Source organism: Acipenser ruthenus, chromosome 6 (assembly GCF_902713425.1).
Source record: "Acipenser ruthenus chromosome 6, fAciRut3.2 maternal haplotype, whole genome shotgun sequence".
Classification (NCBI taxonomy): Eukaryota; Metazoa; Chordata; class Actinopteri; order Acipenseriformes; family Acipenseridae; genus Acipenser; species Acipenser ruthenus.
This window is the reverse complement of record NC_081194.1, coordinates 45,072,065-45,098,564: the sequence shown is the minus strand read 5'-3', so window position 1 is coordinate 45,098,564 and position 26,500 is coordinate 45,072,065. Positions and strand designations below refer to the sequence as shown.

At 40.6% G+C, this 26,500-nt stretch overlaps 1 protein-coding gene across 4 annotated transcripts in view; it reads left to right on the top strand.

The window, feature by feature from the left end:
* Nucleotides 1–26,500, top strand: part of LOC117411327 (disrupted in schizophrenia 1 protein) — a 158,304-nt gene that overhangs the window by 43,096 nt on the left and 88,708 nt on the right. For all 4 annotated transcript variants that reach the window (XM_059025426.1, XM_059025423.1, XM_059025425.1 and 1 more), the window contains exons 4-7: nt 8,544–8,697; nt 9,105–9,231; nt 12,533–12,765; nt 26,382–26,436. In XM_059025426.1, coding sequence (XP_058881409.1) covers nt 8,544–8,697; nt 9,105–9,231; nt 12,533–12,765; nt 26,382–26,436 — 569 coding nt within the window. The remainder of the gene's footprint in view (nt 1–8,543; nt 8,698–9,104; nt 9,232–12,532; nt 12,766–26,381; nt 26,437–26,500) is intronic.

Sequence of the window (26,500 nt, the reverse complement as noted above, 5' to 3'; positions counted from 1 at the left end):
TTATTATTATTATTATTATTATTATTATTATTATTATTATTATTATTATTATTATTATTATTATTATTATATGTGTACTGTATATGTTACACCATTGATGTTATGATTTCAGTATTTTATATAAATTGTTCCGGGAATCAGTGCTGTTTTTTAAAATATTTTGTTGACAAATTATGTGTTCCGACTAGTAAACTGAAATATTTAAATGATTTATTTACACATTCTAAGAAATAATATTGAATAAATAAATGTCTGTAGCTGCTGCTGCCTAATCAACGCGCCAATGTGCGTTAATAGAATGACTAATTGAGATTATTAAAGGAATCGGGAGATTATTAATTAATAAGTGGTTTAATTAAGCAGACTACATGACCACCTTGCGGTGGGAGGAATGAAGTGCAGCATAAAAAAGCAGGTCACGTGAAACGCAGGGCCCTACTCATGGGATCTCAATGTGGGGTGAAGTGACAAGTGGTCTTTGATTTAACTTAGAAAAAATATATACAGCACACAAAGATACATCAAGATGACTGCGTAGACCAATGACCCTCATAGCTGTGCCTGTAGGTAACAAGACCAAATGACATAATCTGGAATAGTAATGTTGCAGTAGAGGAACTGAAATCATTGCAATCTACTACTGTGTTGTTTTTACATGTTAGAATAAAGAGTTAGTTAAATGTCAGAAGATAAAATCATCATACCCTCGACCGTATGAAAACACACAAAAAAATGTACCTGTACCCAGAAAACATCTTAAATGTGTATTCGAATGTTTCAATAAATTTATTTTTTGTTGAATGAGATTTATTATTATTTTTAGTTAAAGACATTTAGGATAGATCTTTGAAAGATGCCCTTAATATCCACAGAGTAGTAGTTTAAAAAGCAACATGGTGCAGGTGTGAAATATCATAGTTATCTTAACTAATGTCCTGTATTATTCTCGAGGTTTCTAATCACTTCACTTCAGAAGTTAAAAGGACCTATGTGGCTTCTATAGAACTCTCAAACATGTTTAACTCTTAGTACCTATAACCATTTTACCTGTCCCCCTGCAACAGTGCCCCCTGTGGATGTGCTATATGGTATTGTTTAATTATGTATTTTGACATCCATGACTGAAACAGAACAAATGTACAAAGTTAATGTAAACAGGAAGAAGACTACAACAGTTAAGATAGCTCTGAAATTTCATACCCATACCAAGTTGCTCTTTAACATATGATCCAAAGGATGCTACAGAATACAGTAGTGCATTTCAACTCCTTGATTAAGCATTTGGGATCTGAGACCCCCAGCTGACCAGCTTTAACCTTGCGTAGGTGGTATGGTTGCAACACATGTAAATACATATAACAACAGTAGCAATAGCAATATAACACAACTAACAATAACAACATAATTTACATGACGTTAGCAATCATTCTGAATGTGTCATATTGCAATTATTAAATACAGATGATTGATGTGTTAAGGGACTTTAACTATTAGTTCAGGAGCTTCTCTTCAGTTGTAGTTACCTGCCATAGGCATGTAGTGTAAGGGTAATGTAGGTTACACCTGGCAGATCACTAGATGGCGCTGTCTCTTACAAAAATTTGGCTGAGCTAGCCTAAGTTACACCTGCCTATGTCCGACAAGTATAACTAAATAGTAATTATTGAACTCTGATGAAAGCACATTCACTTCTAAAAAAAAAACTTAAAAATAAAACACAATTAATTATAATGTAGGTCGCAGTTAATTAGAAATCATGTTATGTGTTCTGTATCTTTAAGAAAAAAATATCAAACATGACAGCAATTAATAAATCTATGAAAACATTTTCAATGTTTTGTTTCTAATTACAGGAAAGCATTAACTTTGTTAGGAGGGTAATTGAAGGAAGATTCTGCTGATTTTAAAGTTATTTTTTTCTCACTTTTTTAGTTAATATTGACCTTTAAAATATGTGACAGTGATGAAGTGGAATGGACATTTTTCCACTTGACCTTTGTGCAATACATTGCTGGATGCTCTGGCATGGAGTATTGGGCATTGATAGATTTGACAGCACATTGATGTGTCAGGAGCTTATTGTTTGGAAGGAGAGATGTGTTGAAATATAGCCCTTTAAAGTATGCTGCTGTACAGCGTGTAGTTTTTACAGGTCTGTTGAACCCATCGCTGCCTGAGGTGTGGGCTGCTCAGAGATTAGGCTAGCCAGCGTCCTATTAGGACAGCAGAACAACACTCTTTAAGCAGTTACAGTACATAAATAATGTATTCTACTAGTTGTTGCTGTTACAAGATACCCTTCTGTTATACAAGAGCAGAAGTGGTTTCGCTAAATGTTGAGTCTTACTTGACTGACATACTCCACTTCCCCCTGCTCCCAGATATCTTATGTAGATAATTCTATGAAGAAAAAAAAAAAAAAAAATATATATATATATATATATATATATATATATATATATATATATATATATATATATATATATATCATGCTCCCATGAACTAGAATTGTGATCCAAGTCATGTATAGTTACTTCATCTGGTTTAACCTAAGGAAAAAATATCAAAGTTTATCTGAAGTGACATTGTTGTAAGCTGTTACAAGCAATGGTATTGCAACCTAACATATTTTATTAAATAATCCTTTTTAACTTTGTCAACTCTGGGGATCTTACATTTCCACATAATGAAAGAAGAAAGCTTTGGGACGAATGTGAGATAGGAACCAGCCAGTTTTGCTTGATTTGGATAAAGGGTGGAAATATTTTGTGGGTGCTGAAGAGCTAAAACTAGGTTGTAGTATAATTCCATAAACCCATTATGTACTTATTATAACATATCTGGTATCACACTAAATAAAAGCAAGCTCTCAGTTTGCATGCCTTACTCTTAGGTTTCCTGTTACTGCTTCACTACTTAGGTCATTTGATCTCTGCCGTGTCTTTGGGCTGCCAACTGTGTCACCCATTAGGGGGAAGTAGCCAGGGCCAGGTTAACCTATACACAAATTACGCTAACGTGTCGGGCCCCCAGCAGAATGGGGGCCCCCGCGAGTTCGCTGTTTGTTTGGGACATTTTACAAAAACTGCATGCTGGTGGACGGGCCCACACACACAGGAAGAGAGGCGCACAGAAGCTAGCTTTTGGTTCATTTAGTTTTTTTATAACGGCTAGGCATTTTTTTCTCAATTACACATACCTGGTCTCTGAGTCTCTCATGCAAGCAGCTTCCTGCTAATGTACAATACCAAATGCCCCACGCCCTCTACCTCCTGGGAGAGACCCATCCCTAGTCCTACTATGTCAGAGGGATCAGTATGCAGGATAAAATGCATGAATCAGGCTCAGTTTACGTATTGATTTATTTCAGTTTTAGGGCCAATTTAAAAACCTGTCCTGTCTCAAATGTGCACAGTATGCCTCTTTACATTTTAGAAATGTTCCTTTTTCATTTGGGGGTTGGAATTTTAGAATAAAAGGTGGGTAAAGGTAAACGTGTACAATGCGGGAGGCTGAAGGAATTTCAAATGTGGATGTCTGCATAGTGTTTGTTTCTCTCGCTACAAAAGAAAACCGCAAAAGAAGTAAAGGACAGAAAAGTTATTCCCTTTTTTTGTTAAACTACATTGTTTTGTTCTAGGAAGGAATCTACAAACAGGTTTGGAAAAAAAATGTAAATAAATATATATAAAGTCCCAAATGATCTTACCCAACTGTTACAAACTACAGTCACATCTACTATCCATTCTGCCATCTAGAATAACTTATTACCAAAATCTGCAAATAATCTTATTGTTGAAAACTCTTGCTGTAGCCGTTTTTATTTACTTCCTAAAATTCATAAGCCTACCAACCCAGGCCGTCCTATTGTATCAGCATGTTCCTGCCCCACGGAAATTATTTCCAAGTTCCTTGATGATGTCTTCAGACCCATTGTGGAATCTCTACCTTCATACGTTAAAGACTCTAACCATTTTTTGCAAATAATAGACCATTTTTCTTTAAATGGTAACAGTGAAAATATAACTTTCTTCTCAATGGATGTCAAAAGCCTCTACACAGTTATCCCCAACAGTGACGGTTTACAAGCACTAAAATACTTCCTTGATAAACAGACAGTAAAAGAACCTTCAACCGATATTCTTTTGCAACTAGCCCAACTTGTCCTTTCTTTGAATTGTTTCCCCTTTAATGGAGACTATTATAAACAAGTTAGAGGTGTGTATGGGAACAAAAATGGGGCCCTCTTTTTATGGGATGGATCGAAAATAAAGTTTTTCAACAGTACAAGGGACATACACCAATGTTATGTCTTAGATACATTGACGACATATTTGGCATCTTAGATAACACTAATGAAGATTTAATGGATTTCATACATTTTATTGACCAGTCTCATCCAGCTCTAAAGTATACATGGAACATTGCTAAACAAATTTCTTTCTTAGACATTGCCATCACTGTTTCTAATTGTACCATCAATACTACAATTTTTTACAAAGAAACAGACTCTCATTCATATCTAAGATACGACTCCTCACATCACAAAGCTTGTCGCAACTCCATTCCATACTCCCAATTACTAAGACTGAGATGCATTTGCAGTAATGATAGTGATTTTTTTGAATAAAACAAATGACACGTGTGCATTTTTCAGAAACTGTGGTTTTCCAGACACTATACTTAGAGAAGCTCAGTTAAGAGTATCAACAATAAACAGAAAGGATGCCTTGTACAAAACCAAAACAGAGAATACCAACAATCATATTCCCCTTGTTCTTACATATCATCCTCTGACCAAAAAAATTTAATTCAGACGCTTCCTCATTATTATTCATTGGTGCTGAAAAAATGCATCATTGAAAATAAAGTAAAAGTTAGGAAATATCATCTTGCAATTAACAGGTTCCTACGATGTCGTGCACGGTATGTTCACCTATTTCAAACTTTGCATATGATTCATATCAAATTAGCTTTATACTGGGCTTGCTCGTATCTGAATATCTCATAGGGAGCTCAAAGCAACCCACAGACACATATGAGTGAGTCTCAATGGGGCTGACGGACCATCCTGTAGTGTTTGAACTATTAATAGTGCAGAAAATATAAACCGTGTTCACAGCGTGTATTGGTGCATAACCGTAGAACTATACAAGAACAATATAGGCTATGTAATAACTGCAGACAGATGGACACACGGATGACGTTTCTCACATTTTTATATGGCAGCTCCACTTTCGGGGGAATATATATTTTCCCCTCCATACTGAATTATAAAATGCAACAACAATCACATTGAATATAAAAGCTTTTTTTAGAAAATACAGTGAAGTGCCTAATTTTGGTTTGAAACTGGAAAATTAAGGTTACCACACACAGGTATTATGGAAAGTACTGTACAGTGACTGCATCTGTATTTGTCACCTCCTTTTTATTTTTTTGTGCAAACTCCATAGCCAAACATGTATTTAAGAAAAATAAAACCGTGCTCAGTTCTTCTCAGTGCTGTGAAAGAGCGGACTGGAAATATCCACTCCCCCTCTCCATATACAATTGTCTCTCTCCTCTCACACTCTCTGTCCCCAACACAGGGCCGGATTAACCAATATGCCAATAACACCATTCACCATAATATGCATAGGGCCCCCAAAATATGGGTTAGTGTAGGGCCCACACTTCCTTTAATCCGGCCCTGGAAGCAGCTGGCTCGTTAATGACAGGAAAGTAGGCATTTAAGCAGGTGGGATGACCTACGAAATGCTACCCAAAAGTTAGGCAAAGCAGGACTTTTATCTAATGATGTCAGATAGGGAATCATGGGAATTAGCACCTCTTCACCGAGCTTCCCCGTCACATAAAGTAGTATGGATTAAAGCAATGGTGTTACAGGATGTTTATTTTATTGAATAAGAATAGGTTTGTATTCATTAAATGTAAATATCATTGAAGAAGAGTATATTACTAAGATAGCTCTAATATTTCACAGCCATACCAAGTTGCTATTTAACCATTCAGCCAGTTAGTTTCCATTAAAATACAATATTCATTGTATGGGAAAATATTTTGCCCTTTCAGTAAATTATTCTCCAAAAATATGAAACAGAGTGTGACAGGATGGCTGAGTCGTGACGTCAGGCCAGAACAGGAAGGGAAACAAACTGACACCAAATACTGCAATTCAAAACAAAAGACGCGGAGGCGCCGTTTTATTTAAATAATACAAAAATAAATAAAAGGTTTAAACAAAAAGAAAGTTGCTCACAGAGCGAAATAAAACAGTTAAACAAAAACAAGTCACAAACACAAAAATATTAAACAATACAGGTCAGGCTGGGCAGTAGCCTTCACTGATCCTGTATTATTATTAAGTTTCCTTTTGTTTCATTCTCTCTCCCTCTCCGCTCTCGTTCCTCCTCTTGAACACCCACCCTGAGTGCAGAGAGCTGCAGGCTTTTATGCAGGTGACCATCTCCCGAGTAGCAACAATTACACCACTAATTAAACTCGGGAGATGGTCACTTTCTGCACGAGGTTTTTACATTATTCCTGGCAGAGGACGAGCACCAATCTCACCTCTGACAGAACACGTTTTAAATAAAACAATAACAAAACCTACGGCACATGGCTCTCGCCATCATTTAAATACCCTGTTCTAAAATAAAATAAACAAATCAATGTGCAGGGCACCTCGCCCTGTTACACGGAGGATGGCTCAACTGAAGGAAAAAGATACCTGTAGTAGTAATAATTAAAATGAACTTTTCAGCCAGTAGCAGGTGTGTAATTTTCTCTCATTATGCAGCAGCCAAGTGGTTACAATGTGTGGGATTTGGCTGCTAGGTTAATGCTAAGGACCAAGCTTTCCCAATAGGTTATATAGATATCCTGCTGAGGCAGACTCTGTGAAGGTCACGCCAGTCTGATATCAGTTGCCTACACACTACCTGATACTAACCAGTGCTGCTGGTCTCTTCTTTATAGAACACATAATACACAAAAATCAAATAAAACAAAGAAATACATTATTATCACACAAATGCTGGATTATTCTAACATCCAGAGAAGTTCAGCCCCTTCTACAAATTTGAGTTGTAAAGGATAATTCTTGAAGAACATGAATATACATTTTCACTTCACTAATAGACTGCTTCCAAAAACAATGGGTAATACTAAATATATTTTTATTCAACATTGAGCAGGATAGCGCCAGGAATAAGATTCAGAGAAGATGCAGTTTAAAGCACTGTTGCACACGTTTGTTAACCACTTCTATGCTGCCTAACGTATCTGGTACATCCTCAAAAACGCTTGCTCAGTGCTGCCTAATGTACCAGGAACATCCTAATTAAAAACATGTTTTAAAAAAAAAATAAACGCCAGATTACCGTTTTTTCACTCGGGATCGATCATCTAGAAGCTTTTACAGATAATATGTGGTCGGTGGTTTTAATTTCATTATGTTACAGTGATAGAATACCTTCGATGTGACACAGCTGATAGACCTAATTTACAGCTTGCTTGAATGCTAGTGCTGGCCAGCACTATGATGCATCTAAAGCAAATTTAAAACAATCTACATGTAAGTTTTGTTTCTCTGCAATGAGGATCGATACTAAAAAGGTTCTTCTTTGATTAGGAACTGTGTTACCAGCTTGTGTTTCGTGGAATTAGCGTTGGAGTGACGCACCTACATTTCTCTGCACTGGTACTGCATTCTCTTGTGTTGATGTGACGATACAGAAAGACCCTCCTACTTCTGTGGTTCACCGTATTGAAACTTCTCACGTGTGTGGGGAGGCACTTGAAACATGTGGCCAAAGATACTGTATGATGTGGCTTCATTATCTTGCCACAGTACTAAAGAAGATAGTGTAGTCTGGATACCAAACATTTTGATATGAGGGGAGCCTGTTGGGTGAATAATGATTGGCCTTTTTGAGGGTAACATGGTCATATTGTAATGAACAGCTGGGAGGGTACCACAGAGTCCTTACCACATTATGGTAACCATATTCTCTGGACAGGACATGTACAAACATACTGTATAAAAATGTGGCATCTACAAACAAGGATAAGCCATATGATGGCACCATTGGGACTAACTTGGCTCCCTAGTTCTAATGTGCTCAAGTTTCATAAAGTAGTAAGTAGTGAATAGTATAACTGACCCTATTTGTTAATAGAAGGTTATACTGCATTATTTCAGTCTTGAAGTTGGGTATCTTGACACGATCAGCATGTGTATATGGTCACTTAAACAACAGAGGTATAACAGTTTCATGGGAAATATAAAACAATCACTATAATATACCTCAGCATTCTGTACCATAGGGTCTGAATTACATTCTGCTGTTTTAGAAAAGCATTATCATTATTTTATATTTAAATACATCTTGGCCAGGTCGGCATTTCAAACGAGAACTTGTTCTCAATGTCTTTACCTGGTTAAATAAAGGTTTGAATTGAATTGAATTGAAATGGGAAAACCAAACTGCTAGCTTCTGATATCTTTTGAAATACTGTGCTTTTACTGTATCCTCTAGCTGACAAATTCCTAAAGAAATTGGTAGAGCTCAAAAGAGAGAGAAGTACCCTAAAGGTTGGACTGCCATCAAGACATCCTGCAGTCTCTAGGTTTCTAGAAAAACTGAAAGACCAGGCACAATTGGCCTTACAGCAAGCTTATAGTGACTGTGGGTGAGTAAAATGATACATTTTAGATTTTTTATTAGCTTTTTTATCAGGTGTTTTAAAAATGATTTGACCAGAGCAGCATCATTTACTGAATTTTGCTAATTCTATTTTCTTAATTACTTATTTATGATTTATTTATTCAAGATACCCCACTTCTTATGGGGGTGCCAGGATGAGTTAAAACAGTAAATCTGTTGTACCATTTCAGAAAATATTGTCTTTATAGCCAGCTTTATATAAAGAGCTAAGGCACGGGTAATGAGTCCTTACAGTAGTTGTATTTAATGATCCTCTCAGTTAACTGAACCATAATACACTACAGATTAATTTATATATCAAAGAGTATACAGTATTGCAGGGTAATTAGTGTTTTACATACACTTGATAAACTTGCTTTCATTATGTTTAAGGTCTAATAATAAAGATATTGAACATTCACAAAAGATAGAAAAGGAGGTCACGTGCTCAGGTCAAGAAAAGACACAGGGATCTATATTCAGAAGAGACCGACTCATTCAAGAAAAGCAACAGTTACAGGTAATGGTTATGGAGATTGCATATTCTTTTTAGTGTGTTGCTGCAAATCTGTTGGAATCTCTGTGTTACACATTATGAGACCATTATACAATGGCTTGGATAAATTAAACAGTTATTGGCTGCATAAGATCACAAAAGGGACCTATTTTGTACTGGTGGAAGGATACATTCAATAAAACTTCATTTAAAATTTCAATTCTTATTTGTATTTTGTTTTCATTTTATAAGCGCAATAACCCACTTCTGGGTGGTTGAAGGCACACAACGTGCTCAGGCGTGCAGGAAGATATGTCCTACCACACACCCTGTTGTGTGTTATTGCTTACATACACAACCTGGGGGTTGCACTGTGTATGCTTCTATAGACAGTCTGACACAGTTTCTTGAATATCAAACTTTATTTAATCCATCAAAACAACATTCTTTAAATAATATTCCATATGCTTTATAACATTCAGTGCATACTCATTAGTGCTGTTTTAAGTAACATGACTTGGAATAGCTACTCAAATACAAATATTCCAATGTTTTCTGGAAAGTGGTTTACATGACTATGTTTTCTGAAAAATACTGGAAACCCTGCACTGGTTGATATTTGAACCCAACCATAGTGAAACAAACAATAGATTGCAGTGGCACCCTAACTGTTATACATTTACCCTTATAAAATGGGTTTCTGCACTCACGTAAGATTAGTACCACATTCAGTGTCCTGGCAGTCACCACCTGTTAACACCTCAGGGTAGGTGTACTAAGATGGGCCAGTCGCAGCGAAATATACTGCAATTTTCATTTTCGTTGCGACACTTAGCAAAGTAAACATTTTGTCGTATGTACTAAGAGAAAATATGTTAATGAAAAGAGCCGCAATATACTAATTTAAATATCTGTTGCATCTTCTTAGTGAGATCTCTATTGCGAGAGTCGTGCAACATTGTTCAAATTAATAGTGGGAGTTGAGTTGTGGTTTGCTGCAGCAGAAGGTGCCCGAAGGATAACGTCTATACATGCAAGGGTGCAAGAATCAAAATAACATTGTTTTTGTTAGATGTAAAAGTCATCTGTACAATGCATTCTGTTCCGGCTTCATTATACCTATTTTAATACTGTTATATATATATATATATATATATATATATATATATATATATATATATATATATATATAAAGGCAGTTTAATCTCATCAGAATCTATAGTGGGGCCCCCACCTTCACCCACAAATTAAAAATGTGTTTCTATCAAAAAGCTTTTCATAATCATACAGGAGTAGCCCCTCGCTAAACTGGATATGTTTGTCTGACATTAGGAGGTGTCGGGTTTAAAAAAAATTACAATACAATCGCACACACGTACATTTATAGTGCTCTATGTATTTCAAATGTATAAATTATTGCGCTGAAATAACACTGATGTGTTTTGGCTAGGCTGCACATTACATTATGTAAAAATATAAATCTGTACAGTATGCCTATACAGTATACAGTACAATAGTAAAATTACATTTGAACACCTAGCGCACTTTCTTTTTACTTTAGCCAGTGGCAGCCTAGACAATTAACACAAAATAGATCATGGTGCCGCATTGACAAGTTATAATACTTACAGGAGGACGGTCAGTTCTCGTTAATACGAATTTCAAAGGACCAGCAACAAATTTTGCATTATACCACTAATTCGTATTATCATTAGTAGCCTATAAGCCAATACTATACTGTCTGTTTTTATTTTAGGGGTGCAGTGGTAAATTGTGCACAATTACAAACCACCTGCACATTAATAGGTGTTTGGCTGTTTGCCTCAAAAATTGAGCACAACTGGTGATGCACGGGAAAAAAGCGGACTGGGAAATGCCAGCAACAATTGCGTCTGTTTAAAACATGCTTTCAAAAGTTCTTAACAAATTGATGCAATTGTAAGTGTCACAATTGCTTGCAGCTTTCGTACATCTCATTATAATATTTGAGAACCCTCATTTGCATCTCCGCCCCCTTTATGCAGGAACGCCCATAATTTCATATTTATCTACGCTTGAACCGCATATCCCTAAAAAGTCACAAATAGCATTGCGCTTGTCTAGTACATTTCACCCTAGACTTCTGACTCGTTTGCATCTGGTTTGCGACTATTGCGACAGCCGTAACACTTTAGTAAACCTACATCCAAGTTTCATCACAATTGGTAGCACTACATTTTAATTGTCTAATAGTAGCGCCACCGTTTAGATAAATTGAAAAGACCTAAAATGATCAAATCTATATTCGACACATATGCATGTTTGACAGTCGGTTAAGAAAAATTATAAATGTGTAACACACAGAAGCCCTGCACTTGTAAATAGTGTTTGTGGGGGTATTAAAGATTTATTATTTTGTATTTAAGTTTGGCAGGGATGGAGTTAATTCCATCCCTGCCGATCACACGTGTGGAATGATTGAATAATTGATCATCAACCAAACACTATTTACAACTGTCACACACTCAATAACTTTAATGTTTAGACCAAACAATTACAGTAATGTCCATTTGGCCCTATTGTAACAAAGGAAAAGTTTGTCCCTATTTTACTGAAAAAAACAAAAGCAAAACAATTATAATTTTTTTTTTATTTAGTAGTCACCAATTAATTTTGACCAGTTTTTCTCCCAATTTGACATGTCCAATTGGATTTAGGCTCAGCTCACTGTTACCACCCTTGTGCTGACTTGGGAGCAGCGAAGACGAACACACGCTGTCCTCTGAAGCATGTGCCGCCAGCCGACCACTTCTTTTTTCATGCAGCTAACACAGAGCTACAGCGTTGGAGGACAATGCAGCTCTGGGTAACTTACAGGCAGGCCCGCAGGCGCCCGGCCAGTCTACAGGGGTTGCTGGTGCGCGGTGAGCTGAGGACATCCTGGCTGACCTAAGCCCTCCCCCCCTGGCGACGCTCAGGCAATTGTGCACTGCACCCTGGGTGCTCCCACCCACAGTCGTCAGTGGAATAGCCTGGACTTGAACCGGCGACGTCCAGGCTATAGGGCGCATCCTGCACTCCATGCAGAGTGCCTCTACCGGATGTGCCACTTGGGAGCCCCAACAAAACAATTTTAGCATTGTAAAACTAACAAGAAACAATTCAGATGTATTTTTTTTCTTTGCTAACTTCTTGCTATTTTTTCTTTTTTTACAAATTGCTAGTTTTTATTATGCATAGAGCCCTTACTGCATTAGTATTGATTTCCATTGTTTTCATTCTGTCATTGCTAGAAATTCTTTTGAAAATTTAAGCCACTCTTTTCATTTATTGTTTACCAAAACAGAAGGAAATTCAGGACCTCAGAAGACAGTTAGCAGAGCTCGAAGTGAAAGAATATCAGTTAAGTATGGAAATTAAGGAGGAAGACAGACTAATTCAGTCCCAGGACAGTGAAGTGCCTTCCTTGTTGAACACGCCTCTCGGTGAGCTGCAGGATATGTACAAAGCCCTGGATGAAATGGGGAGCTTTGTCCATCGAAACTACCTCTTCACTGAGGTTCCCCATCACATAAAGAGGTAAGGATTAAAGCAATGATGTTACAGGCTGTTTATTTGTATTCATTTTATTGAATTAAAATAGGTTTGGTATTTACAGGCAGGGTGTTGCAGGGGTACAGGTTAATATGGTTAAACTCTTGTGTACTAGATGTACTTGAAGAAGATTATATTACTTAAGATAGCTCTAATATTTCACAGCCATACCAAGTTGCGCTTTAACCATTCAGCCAGTTCGTTTCCATTAAAATACAATGATCATTGTATGGGAAGATATTTAGCACTTTCAGTAAATTATATTCCAAAAATATAAGATGGCTCAACTGAAAGAAAGGGATACATGTAGTAGATGTACAATGGTCTAAATGAACTTTTCAGCCAGTAGCAAGTGTGTAATTTTCTCTCCTCAAGTTCAGCAGCCAGGTGGTTAAAATTACATTATAAAGCACGGTCCCTCAGTGGGATGTGGCTGCACAGTAGGGTAATGCACAGGGCCAAGCTTTCCCAATAAGTTATGTAGATATCCTGCTGAGGCAGACACTGTGAAGGTCACTCCAATCTGATATCTTTCCACATTACAGCAATTCTAGTATTTATATAGCACTCTGATAATAAGTATGCATTGAACTGGATATAAGGTAGTATGGCTGTGGATCCCATTTTTCTCTTATACAGTACAAAAAACTGTAAAATATATTTGCCCGTTTACAATGCTATGAAACAAATACATTAAAAATCAAATACACATTTAACATAATGTGTGCATCTTTCATATAGGAAAATGTGGGATCTATGAAGTGACGGTAATATATATTTGTGGTAAGGTGTGGGGTAAAGTCCTGGTACGTCAGGGTGCATATTCTGCGAAGCCCCTATCCTTTATGAAATTTGTATGTGGTTATGGGTTACAAGAAAATGTAGTCCACATGGTTTTAAAATGGTGGACATTAATAAAGAAAAAAAAAAAAAACAGGATGCATTGGGCTGCAGGACAGGTGTTGCTCAACAATCAGGGGATAATGCTGAGCGCCTGCAGCTTGTTATCTGTGTGAATATATAAGGCAGTCTCTAGCCTCATTCAGGTTGGGGAGTTTGAGGAGTGAGACCTGGGAGTATTGTGTTTGAAATAGTTTTCTGGCTGAGGACGAAGAAAGGATTATCGACTTCTGCTTGTATGAAAACCTCCTTTGTGTAGTGACCAGTTTTGCTTGTGACCCCGACAACAAACTGTGCTACCTTAAAAAGTGTTACAGATATTACCCTGTTTAACAAAATCTTCTGTGTTCTGAGTATTTGTCCCCTACAATGCTGCGTGGAAGGTCTCGGGAAAAGTAACCCAAACAATTGGAGCTTTGTTACAATATTATATAAGATTTATTGGAATATTGTTGTTAGTTCTGTGTACTTTAATGACATTCCCCTGGTACTTGCACTTGCATTCCTTACTAACATACTTAAACAATAATCCCCATTGGACATGTACTAAACATGGTTAATGTACCTGTCATGGATGGCTTGAGTGGTGTGTGTGGGTGGTGACGTCAGGTTCAGGAAGCAGCACACAAAGGATACGGGGCTGAAAGTGCCGAAGCAGTATATTTATTAAATAATATAAATAAACAGTTTTAACAAAACACAAAAGAAAGGGCACATTGGCCAAACCAAACACAAACTATATTTATTTTACAAAACCAAGTACCTTGTGGCATTTGCTCTTGGTCTCTCTAACTCTCCTCACAACTCTCTTAAATTCTCTGCCGCTTTGAGCTCAGAGTGGGTCTTTTATACTGGCTGGAGCCATAATTACCCGTTAAATAATGACCTTATTAAGGCTCCAGCCACATTCCCACGAGCTACTTAGGATGGGGGATTCAACCCCATCCATGCCAACCACATTGTACGAGACCAGCTTTTCGCCGGTCTCAAATAATAAATAATAATGTTGGACGGCTTTCGTCCATCCACACACAAATACAATTTAATATAATAATAACAACGACAACAACAACAAAACATAAATAGTAAAAGGGCGGGCACCTTGCCACATATGCCCCCTTTTGTGCAAAGCACACATGGCCTCAACGGCCACCTCCCCCCTTAAAAATCTAAAAGTCTAAGTCCACATTCTGGGGTGGGAGCGGAGGCTTCCCCTGGCCTCCCAGTGGCAACTCAGGCCGTGGCATACTGGTAACCTCGGCTAGTAGCATGCAGACGGCATCCCCTGCCGGAAGCGTGCAGACGTCCCCAGGAGATGGCGAGCAGGCTACCCCAGGCGACGGCGAGCAAACGACCCCAGGCAACGGTGAGCAGGCGACCCCAGGTGACGGTGAGAAGGTGACCCCAGGTGACAGCGAGCAGGCGACCCCAGGCAACGATGAGCAGGCGATACCAGGGGACGGCGAGCAGGCGCCCCCAGACAACGGTGAGCAGGCGACCCCAGGTGACGGCGCGCAGGCGACCCCAGACAACGGTGAGCAGGCGACCCCAGGCGACGCGAGCAGGCGACCCCAGGCAACAGTGAGCAGGCGACCCCAGGCGACGGCGAGCAGGCGACCCCAGGCGACGGCGAGCAGGCGACCACAGACAACGGTGAGCAGGCGACCCCAGGCGACGGCGAGCAGGCGACCCCAGGCTACGGCGAGCAGACGACCCCAGGTGACGGCGAGCAGGCGACCCCAGGTGACGGCGAGCAGGCGACCCCAGGTGACGGCGAGCAGGCGACCCCAGGCAACGATGAGCAGGTGACCCCAGGTGACGGTGAGCAGGCGACCCCAGGCGACGGTGAGCAGGCGACCCCAGGTGACGGTAAGCAGGTGACCCCAGGTGACGGTGAGCAGGCGACCCCAGGTGACGGTGAGCAGATGACCCCAGGCGACGGCGAGCAGACAACCCCAGGTGACGGCGAGCAGGCGACCCCAGACAACGGTGAGCAGGCGACCCCAGGCAACGGTGAGCAGGCGACCCCAGGTGACGGTGAGCAGGCGACCCCAGGCGACGGTGAGCAGGCGACCCCAGGTGACGGTAAGCAGGTGACCCCAGGTGACGGTGAGCAGGCGACCCCAGGTGACGGTGAGCAGATGACCCCAGGCGACGGCGAGCAGACAACCCCAGGTGACGGCGAGCAGGCGACCCCAGACAACGGTGAGCAGGCGACCCCAGGCAACGGTGAGCAGGCGACCCCAGGTGACGGTGAGCAGGCGACCCCAGGTGACGGCGAGCAGGCGACCCCAGGTGACGGTGAGCAGGCGACCCCAGGTGACAGCAAGCAGGCGACCCCAGGTGACGGCGAGCAGGCGACCCCAGGCGACGGCGAGCAGACGACCCCAGGCAACGGTGAGGAGGTGACCCCAGGCGACGGCGAGCAGACGACCCCAGGCGACGGCGAGCAGGCGACCCCAGACAACGGTGAGCAGGCGACCCCAGGCGACGGCGAGCAGGCGACCCCAGACAACGGTGAGTAGGCGACCCCAGGCGACGGCGAGCAGGCGACCCCAGGCTACGGCGAGCAGACGACCCCAGGTGACGGCGAGCAGGCGACCCCAGGTGACGGCGAGCAGGCGACCCCAGGCAACGGTGAGCAGGTGACCCCAGGTGACGGCGAGCAGGCGACCCCAGGCAACGATGAGCAGGTGACCCCAGGTGACGGAGAGCAGGCGACCCCAGGCGACGGCGAGCAGGCGACCCCAGACAATGGTGAGCAGGCGACCCCAGGCAACGGTGAGCAGGCGACCCCAGGTGACGGTGAGCAGGCGACCCCAGGTGACGGCGAGCAGGCGACCCCAGGCAACGGTGAGCAGGCGACCCCAGGTGACGGTGAGCAGGCGACCCCAGGCGACGGTGAGCAGGCGACCCCAGGTGACGGCGAGCAGGCGACCCCAGGCGACGGCGAGCAGACGACCCCAGGCGACGGTGAGGAGGTGACCCCAGGCGACGGCGAGCAGACGACCCCAGGTGACGGCGAGCAGGCGACCCCTGTTTGGCAGAGCAAATATAAACCATAGGATTGTATGCTGTGGTGTAAAACTAGGCAGTTATCAACTGAAAACAGTCCACTTTGCATGAGAGCTAGTGAGGGGCATATTAACAGACATGGCAGCGGAGGCAGGAGCAGTGGGTAGTCTCCTCCTGGCGGCGGAAGTGGGAGCAGTGGGTAGTCTTCTCCTGGCGGCGGAGGTGGGAGCAGTGGTGTGACAGGATGACTGCAGTGGTGACGTCACCGTCCCGGAAGAACACAAACACACAGCAGCTGCAGGTTAAAACCGAGATGCGAAAGCGCTCGGTTTCTTTATTAAATAATAATGAAATTAAGGGTTTTATACAAACCACAAAACAAACAGGCACAAGGGCCAAACAAACCCGACAGACAAACAAGTAAGTGTTGTTCTGGCTAATCCAGCACGTTTTAGCAATTGTTATTTTTAGATTCTGTCTCCTCTCTATCTCCCCGTACCTCTCTGTACACCCAACCCCGACTGAGTGACAATGTGCGTCTTTTATGCAGTTGTACCGAGACTCGATTGCTAATCAATCATTCAGTTAGAATCTCGGTGTCCTTCCCTGTGCTCACATAGTATTACATTTTAATCAGCATGTGAACTGATGTGCAACCCTCGTGGCTAAATACAAATATACATTTTATCACACGTGCTACACAGACCGCTTTATATCCCGTGTACCAATGACTATACACCAACATTTAACACACTACATGCAACATATAAACAAACAATACGCACAAGGCGGGGTCACACTGCCACAAGCGGGTAGTCTTCTCCCTCTATCACTGACTATCTATCACTCCCTCTATCATTGGCTCGGCCTTGGTTGCTGGGGAGTCGGGCAGCTCTTCCTCGGTCGCTGAGGACTGGTGCAGCTCTTCCTTGGTCGCTGGGGACTGGCGCGGCTCTTCCACGGTTGCTGGGGACTGGTGCGGCTCTCCTTCGGTCTCTGGCGTGGACGTGCCTACTGCCTGTGGAGGTGGGATCAGCAGTTCGATTCCCATATCTGCAGCCAGGTAATGGAACACCATGGCTGCGGTGTCTGGGAGGGACGCTGGATGATGTTGTCACTCCCAGTCTTCCCACTGCTTCCCATCTCTGGCCCACAGCAGGTTGAGTGCCATTGGGAGGGCCTCCTCGGGATTCATCCCAGGGTCCATCATCGAGTCTCATATCTTCTGCGAGGACCTTCATGTAGCTGTGACAGTCTTGGGTCAGATTCTGCTCTCATTGAGTCAGTTTCTGCTCACAGGTGTGGGTGACAGTCTTTAAAAGCCTGATACCTGCAAAAACTTAAATCTTGTTAGCTGGGCTCCCATCTCTACATTCCCATTCCCATCATCAGTGGGCAAACACATTTTAACTGAATCTGGCTCCATCAAAGAACCGCACACCCTTGCAACTGAGGCCTTTCATGCAAAAGGATCTAATGACTTATAGCACAAAAGGGACGTGCCAGAACCGCCTGTGACACTATGCTTTAAATAACTTTATAATATACAAAAGAAAATTATGGAAACTGTAAAGGTCCAGTAAATGTGAAAAAGTGAAGTTTTGCCAAACACTTTTTGAAATGTAAATATTGAACTTTTAATTGACTGAGCGAGTGCTTCACTAACTTTTGATTAATATTACAAAATAAATCAGAGGGAGATCAAGATGAAACAAATATTTATTTGATTTGCAGAGTTAAACATAAATGTTCCATTAACAATTACTTTCTCCACTTTGACTGTCTTGCAGGATGTGTGAGTCTTTGGGGCACACAAGACACCCCCTCCCCCCTCCTCCTACGCTTATTGTGACCAACTCAGAACTGTACTTACCTTTTCATTCAAGCGTCTTATATGCTATAAAAAATGTGCGTAAACCTTGTGCATAATTCCCGTTACAACTTGCCTGTGACAGCTTGCAAATGAATCATTTAGCACGCTTTATTTGTGCATATAATTAGCTTAGTGAATAGAGCAACCACTGCTTCATTTTTTGTGGGCGGTGTGGCTTCCCCCTGCCACGCGGTAATTCTGGTCAGTTACCACCGTTTAGCGAATGTAGCCCTCTGTGTGTAATTAATACAGGCCAGCAGATGGTGCCAGAACCCTGAAAAGGGAAAAGGACAGAAAATCACTGGCAGTACTTTACTTGCCTGAAGTGGCCAGTAGTGCAACTTACCTGGGAAACCTGTATAAATAAATAGAAGTTAATCCTGGGACTGAAAACAACTAAATAAATATAAAGCAGTGGAAATACTTTACTGCGACTAACCTGTGCACAATACCAAAGAGGGATTGAAGCACTGCAATGCTTCTTCAATACTGAAAGATCACTGGATCGCTGAAGATTTCTGTTGATGATACTTTCTTTATAAATGTTTTATTTGAGTTTGGATTAGCCAACCTCAAATAGTTAGACTTGAAGAAGTATAGATACGGCCCCGATGAGTGGTCTAGGCTTTTGCTTTCTTTAAAGAAAGTGTTTTGTTTATTTGTGCATCATCAAATAAAAGGTCATTTTTGATTTGATATTACTGCTTCCTGTCAGGCTCTGCAGCACTACAGTCAACAATCCTAACAAAATAGAGCTTCCCAGCTCACAATATACTCCATACAGAATCTTTCCAGATCCTTGATATCCTTCGGTCTGCGCTTATGGACTGCCCTCTTCAATTGAAACCACAGGTTTTCAATGGGGTTCAAGCCCGGAGACTGAGATGGCCATTGCAAAATGTTGATTTTGTGGTCAATTAACCATTTCTTTGTGGATTTTGATGTGTGCTTGGGGTCATTGTCTTGCTGGAAGATCCACTTGAGGCCAAGTTTCAGCCTCCTGGCAGAGGCAACCAGATTTTTGGCTAAAATGTCCTGGTACTGGGTAGAGTTCATGATGCCATTGACCTTAACAAGGGCCCCAGGACCAGTGGAGGCAAAACAGCCCCATAACATCAAAGATCCACCACCATATTTTACAATAGGTATGAGGTTCTTTTCTGCACACACATCCTTCTTTAGACGCTAAACCCACCACTGGAGTGCGTGGCCAAAGAGCTCTGTTTTCGTCTCATCTGACCATAGCACCCGCTTCCAATCGAAGTGCCAATGCCGTTTAGCAAACTCCAGGCACTTACGTTTGTTGGTTGCTCTCAGTAAAGGCTTTTTTCTGGCAACCCTTCCAAATAGCCTATTGGCATGGAGATTATTATTACTATCATTTTTTATTTCTTAGCAGACGCCCTTATCCAGAGCGACATACAATTGTTACAAGATATCACATTATTTTTACATACAATTACATTATTTTTTACACATTATTTTTACGTACAATTACCCATTTATACAGTTGGGTTTTTACTGGAGCAATCTAGGTAAAGTACCTTGCTCAAGGGTACAGCAGCAGTGTCCCCCACCAAGGATTGAACCCACGACCCTCCGGTCAGAGTCCAGAGCCCTAACCACTACGCCACACTGCTGCCCCAGATGGTGTCTTATTGTAGATTTGGAGACTTGGTGACCCCAAGATGCAACCAAGTTCTGTAATTCTCCAACTGTGGCCCTTGGATTTCCCTTTGCCTCCCGAACCATCTGCCTCACTGTGCGTGGGGGCAAGATACACTTGTGTCCTCTACTAGGCAAGTTTACCACTGTTCCAGTGGTTTTGAACTTCTTAATTATTGCCCTAATACTGGTAAGTGGTATATTCAGTTTTTTAGCTATTGTTTTTTACCCATTGCCTGATTTATGAAGGTCAACAACCATTTGTCTCTTTTTATTTGTGAGTTCTTTGCCTTTCCCCATGGTGATGGATGACAAATGGATTTCATATGCGTGTTACCTCATTTTTATACCCCAGTGAAACAGGAAGCCATGGAAAGCCACAATACAGTTCCTTAAGACTGAGATGAACTTAAAGAAGTAGAATGTGAATGCAGATTTAATTTTGTTTGATTTTATTTATAAGAATCTTTAGGGGTGCCAATAATTCTGACACCTATCTTTTTGAGACCATTTTTTATTACTTGTTAATAAAAAAACTTTTTCTCTGAGCAATTGTATTAGAATAAAAGAATATGGTTTTCCCATATATCTGAGCATAAAATATAGCTCATTATCTGTCTTGTTTATTTTGTACTGCCTTTTTTGCTCATCTTTATCAAGAGTGTCAATAATTTTGAAGGTGACGGTATATATATATATATATATATATATATATATATATATATATATATATATATATTTATATACTGTATATGAATGTAATACATGTGAATACCAATATATAAACATCAGCATGGCAAACAATTGTTTTTATTACCGTGTTCAAAATTAAACTGTATATATTTTTTCTTCAATAATAAGACCGAGACATTTAAATTATGAATGGTTGTGAATGGATTAGCCTACAGCACAGATTTGAAAAAGTCACAGCATCTGGCAGGCACCTGTACAGTGTCCAAGAAATGGGGATCTGAAAGATTAGAAACAAAAGACTAGAAAACAGATAAACATCTCGTTTATCATCGGTTTGTAGGAAATAAAAGAAGCTGTTCAACAGCAGTCTGACGTATTTTGTTTAGCAATGTTTCGTTTTGGAGAAAGTGAGTTTTCAACAGACTACTTGGGTACACTGCATTGTGTGAAAAAAGGTTTCAAGAAATAAAATGTAATATTAATTAATCATTTTTAAAGATGGGCAGCAGTGTGGAGTAGTGGTTAGGGCTCTGGACTCTTGACCAGAGGGTTGTGGGTTCAATCCCTGGAAGGGGACACTGCTGCTGTACCCTTTAGCAAGGTACTTCACCTAAATTGCTCCAGTGAAAACCCAACTGTATAAATGGGTAATTGTATGTAAAAATAATGTGATATCTTGTAACAATTGTAAGTCGCCCTGGATAAGGGCGTCTGCTAAGAAATAAATAATAATATGAAGATCACAACCGGGAGTTTACAGTGACATACGATCTGTGTTCAGGATTACAACAGCCGATTAGCAGGTAGAAAGCAAGTGTTCAAACAGTTTTATAATTAATTATAAAGACAGTTGTCATTATTCTGCGTGTGTCTGTATGTCAAATGGGAAGGCACTTCACTTTCAACAGTGAAGACATACAGTAAAGAAAGACTGCTTGCAGTGCGGCAAAGACACCATTCAAAACGGCAGACATGTTCCAATTTCTATTCATTAAGACACAGAAGTTTTATTATTTTGTTTTCATGAGATACTATTTATATTGCAGTTATGTATTTGTTGTAGTGTTTATATAGCTCTTTAATGTTTGTGTTGTGCAGAGTGGTGGGGGAGTGGCTGTTTACCGGTTGTGTTAGTGTGAGTGTGGGTGGTGTACTGCTGTTGACTTGCATTCTGCCTGCACAATAAACAGTAAAAGAGTTATTTGGTGACTGCCTGACTCCTTAGCTTGATAGACCTGACAACAGCACTTGTAAGTGCTACAATACCGCCTTCACCCGTTTGGGACCCCCCCACACACACACAGCCGGCCGCTACAATACGTTGAGTTCACTATTGACTATATGGCAGTATAAAAAGGGACGTGGGGCTATTTGTTTTAGCACGGTGCTTAGTGAAAAACAAATAAAATATAAAAACCTTGAAATGTGTTAAAAGTGCCTGAGCTGGCTGCATAGTACTCATGCTGTTGTTAGTGTCCACCAGGTCGCGCTGTTTCCCTCACTACCCTGCTGTGTGTGTTATTATTTTAAGTGCTAAATATGTGTATGGTACAAGCCTCACGGTGAAATCTATTGTTGTGGCTCGCGACTTAGTCTGAAATTTAAAAGTGGCTCATGCCCAAGAAAAGGTTGGACACCCCTGACGTATACAAAATGGAGTAGAGCAAAATCTTTAAAAGCAGCCTGTAACACTTTGTAAACTTTACAAGGCAGTTTCATTTTAAGATATGCAGTTCTTCATGCTGTGGGAATAGGTCATAGTGGCAGATTAGCTGGCACATCAGTACATACATTATAGATATATTTTGATGACGGGCAGCAGTGTGGAGTAGTGGTTAGGGCTCTGGACTCTTGACCGGAGGGTTGTGGGTTCAATCCCCAGTGGGGGACACTGCTGTTGTACCCTTGAGCAAGGTACTTTACCTAGATTGCTCCAGTAAAAACCCAACTGTATAAATGGGTAATTGTATGTAATAATAATGTGGTATCTGTATAATGTGAATTAATGTATAATGTGATATCTTGTAACAATTGTAAGTCGCCCTGGATAAGGGCGTCTGCTAAGAAATAAATAATAATATGAAGATCACAACCGGGAGTTTACAGTGACATACGATCTGTGTTCAGGATTTCAACAGCCGATTAGCAGGTAGAAAGCAAGTGTTCAAACAGTTTTATAATTTATTATAAAGACAGCTGTCATTGTTCTGCGTGTGTCTGTATGTCAAATGGGAAGGCACTTCACTTTCAACAGTGAAGACATACAGTAAAGAAAGACTGCTTGCAGTGCGGCAAAGACACCACTCAAAACGGCAGACATGTTCCAATTTCTATTAAGACACAGAAGTTTTATTATTTTGTTTTCATGAGATACTATTTATATTGCAGTTATGTATTTGTTGTAGTGTTTATATAGCTCTTTAATGTTTGTGTTGTGCAGAGTGGTGGGGGAGTGGCTGTTTACCGGTTGTGTTAGTGTGAGTGTGGGTGGTGTACTGCTGTTGACTTGCATTCTGCCTGCACAATAAACAGTAAAAGAGTTATTTGGTGACTGCCTGACTCCTTAGCGTGATAGACCTGACAACAGCAGTGCTACAATACCGCCTTCACCCGTTTGGGACCCCCCCCCACACACACAGCCGGCCGCTACAATACGTTGAGTTCACTATTGACTATATGGCAGTATAAAAAGGGACGTGGGGCTATTTGTTTTAGCACGGTGCTTAGTGAAAAACAAATAAAATATAAAAACCTTGAAATGTGTTAAAAGTGCCTGAGCTGGCTGCATAGTACTCATGCTGTTGTTAGTGTCCACCAGGTCGCGCTGTTTCCCTCACTACCCTGCTGTGTGTGTTATTATTTTAAGTGCTAAATATGGGTATGGTACAAGCCTCACGGTGAAATCTATTGTTGTGGCTCGCGACTTAGTCTGAATTTTAAAAGAGTCTCATGCCCAAGAAAAGGTTGGACACCCCTGACGTACACAAAATGGAGTAGAGCAAAATCTTTAAAAGCAGCCTGTAACACTTTGTAAACTTTACAAGGCAGCTTCATTTTAAGATATGCAGTTCTTCATGATGCGGGAATAGGTCATAGTGGCAGATTAGCTGGCACATCAGTACATACATTATAGATATATTTTGATGATAAAGCATGTAACTGAAAAAAATCAAAGATTTGCAAACTGAAACAGAACTAGAACTGCCATGCAGTTTTACGGTTTCCAAGCTCAGTACCAGTTGGAAATTTTGGCAAGCTGTAGCATTGCAGCACAAGTGTCAGCAACAGATTTTATGGAGCAGTTTCAATTCAAAATACTGCATTAGTTAATTATCTCATGATGCTTTGTAACTTTAAACCTTAAGAAGAGGTCAAAGGTCACAATCAAGGTAATTTTTGACTAGAGCATATATGGGTTCTTAAATGTGTTGTATAGTAACCATCAACCTATGTGCACTGTATGGAGGTATAAGCTATAGATTTTAACTTAAAGAGAGGTCAAAGGTTGCAGGCAAAGTAATTTTTGGATAGAGCACATATGGTTTCCTATATGTGTTCCATCGCAACCAAATGCGTCGGGTGGCTATATTGGTTTACGCACATTTTAGAAAAAGTCATTTGTATTGACAAAGTCATATGCTTGTCAACTTAGGAGTGAATCAAATAAACAATTTTTCAACTGAAGCGGTTTTAAATTTAAGAAGAAAATGTAGGTCTGGTGGCCATCTTGTTTTACAAAAGAACACCATTTTGCCATATTTGAATTCCATTGTCCCCAGGATGATGCGTACCAAGTTCAGAGTTAGTTGGTTAAATGGTTTGCAAACAGAAGCAGTTTGATGTTTGGGGTACACTTTGGTGAATTTGGTGGCAGCCATTTTGATAGTAAAATTTATTGCAGCAAATTCTGCTTCGCAAACTTGAAGCCAGCTTGTGGGGCAGCAGTGTGGAGTAGTGGTTAGGGCTCTGGACTTTTGACCGGAGGGTTGTGGGTTCAATCCCAGGTGGGGCACACTGCTGCTGTACCCTTGAGCAAGGTACTTTACCTAGATTGCTCCAGTAAAAACCCAACTGTATAAATGGGTAATTGTATGTAAAAATAATGTGATATCTTGTAACAATTGTAAGTCGCCCTGGATAAGAGCATCTGATAAGAAATTAATAATAATAATAAATAAATAAATAAATAAATAAAAATCCTTACAATAACACTAGGCTTCCCAAGCCAGCTTGGAAGCCTAATTACATTTACACAATATGAAAAGATAAATATCTGTTAATGAACTGTTATTTTTTTAGGCATTTTGCCCTAAGAAATAGGAGGTGTTTTAAACTTTATTTGTAAAAAATGTCTTCTAGGGTTTTTGAGACTGTATGCCAACATTGCAATGTCAAGAAGACTCTAACGAGGTAAACCAATAAAAAAGAAAATTATCTGAGGTTGTTTTCTGTTTTGAAATCCATCATAACCACATGTCAACATGCATTACAAAAAACATCTGTAACATTCCGTATTAGTCTCCTTACTAAAGTATGTACAAAACTCAGCTGAGGCAACAGTGGCTATGGCTGAGGGCGGTGATTTCACAGGGATAGAAGACAAACAATAAAAGGCAAGAACAATAGCCCCTAAAGCTGCCTACAGACTGCTCTGATCATGTCTAGCAGGATTTGGGGTTTTAACCTGTTGATTGCCACCATTTTAACAAATGGAAAAAATGCTATTGGGAGCATTACCAATTTTTTATTGTTTAACACAGATAGTGTTGCTTATTAAATGTTATTACAATTTAAATTAACCATTTTACTGTATCTTGAAATTCCCTTTTGCATTTTTAGTTTATATACTGTCCCTAATGTCCTGGTTTGCGTGCTTCTTGGTTGTTGTGCGGTTGAAAGTTCATCTCTTAATACACTCATAATACATTTGTTGGACTAAACTGGGACCAATTACCAACCTTATTCATCAGTGAGATGCTAAACTAAACAAACGTTTGTTTGAACTCAGAGCCCTTGGTTTCAGAGCCCCTTCATTGTGAGATGTGAAAATAGGGGCTCACCCCATAGGGAGTCATTTCCAATAAAAATCATTGGATCTCCGACTAGTTGCAGAAAAGACCTTTTAAAAAAAAAAACATATCAAGAGAATCTACAGCATTAAGGCCAGTTCATACTTCAAACATGCAACCATTGCTGAGGGCTATTTGTAGTCTCTCAAGTCATGCGAATGTCTGATGATCAAAAGGGAGACTGGTCACCAGAGTTGAAATCCAGCTGGTCGCATTGCCCGAACGTCACTCTCCCGGTTGACGCAAGACTGAGGTATGAGATTGCCTGCAACAAGAGCACTTTTATGAAAAAAAGTGCTTGACTCAAGCTCAATACTGTATATCCTGTGGGTTGAAGAATTATTGTGCCAGATAACTTTAACATGTGTTGCATTTGTATTTTACAGCCTCAAAGAAAGGGAACTATCACTGAGCACAACTATTAAAGAGGCTACAGCAAAAGTAAGTGTGTTTCACTAATGATATCCTTTTAGAGTAGTTCTCAATTTCGAAACAAATGTTAAAT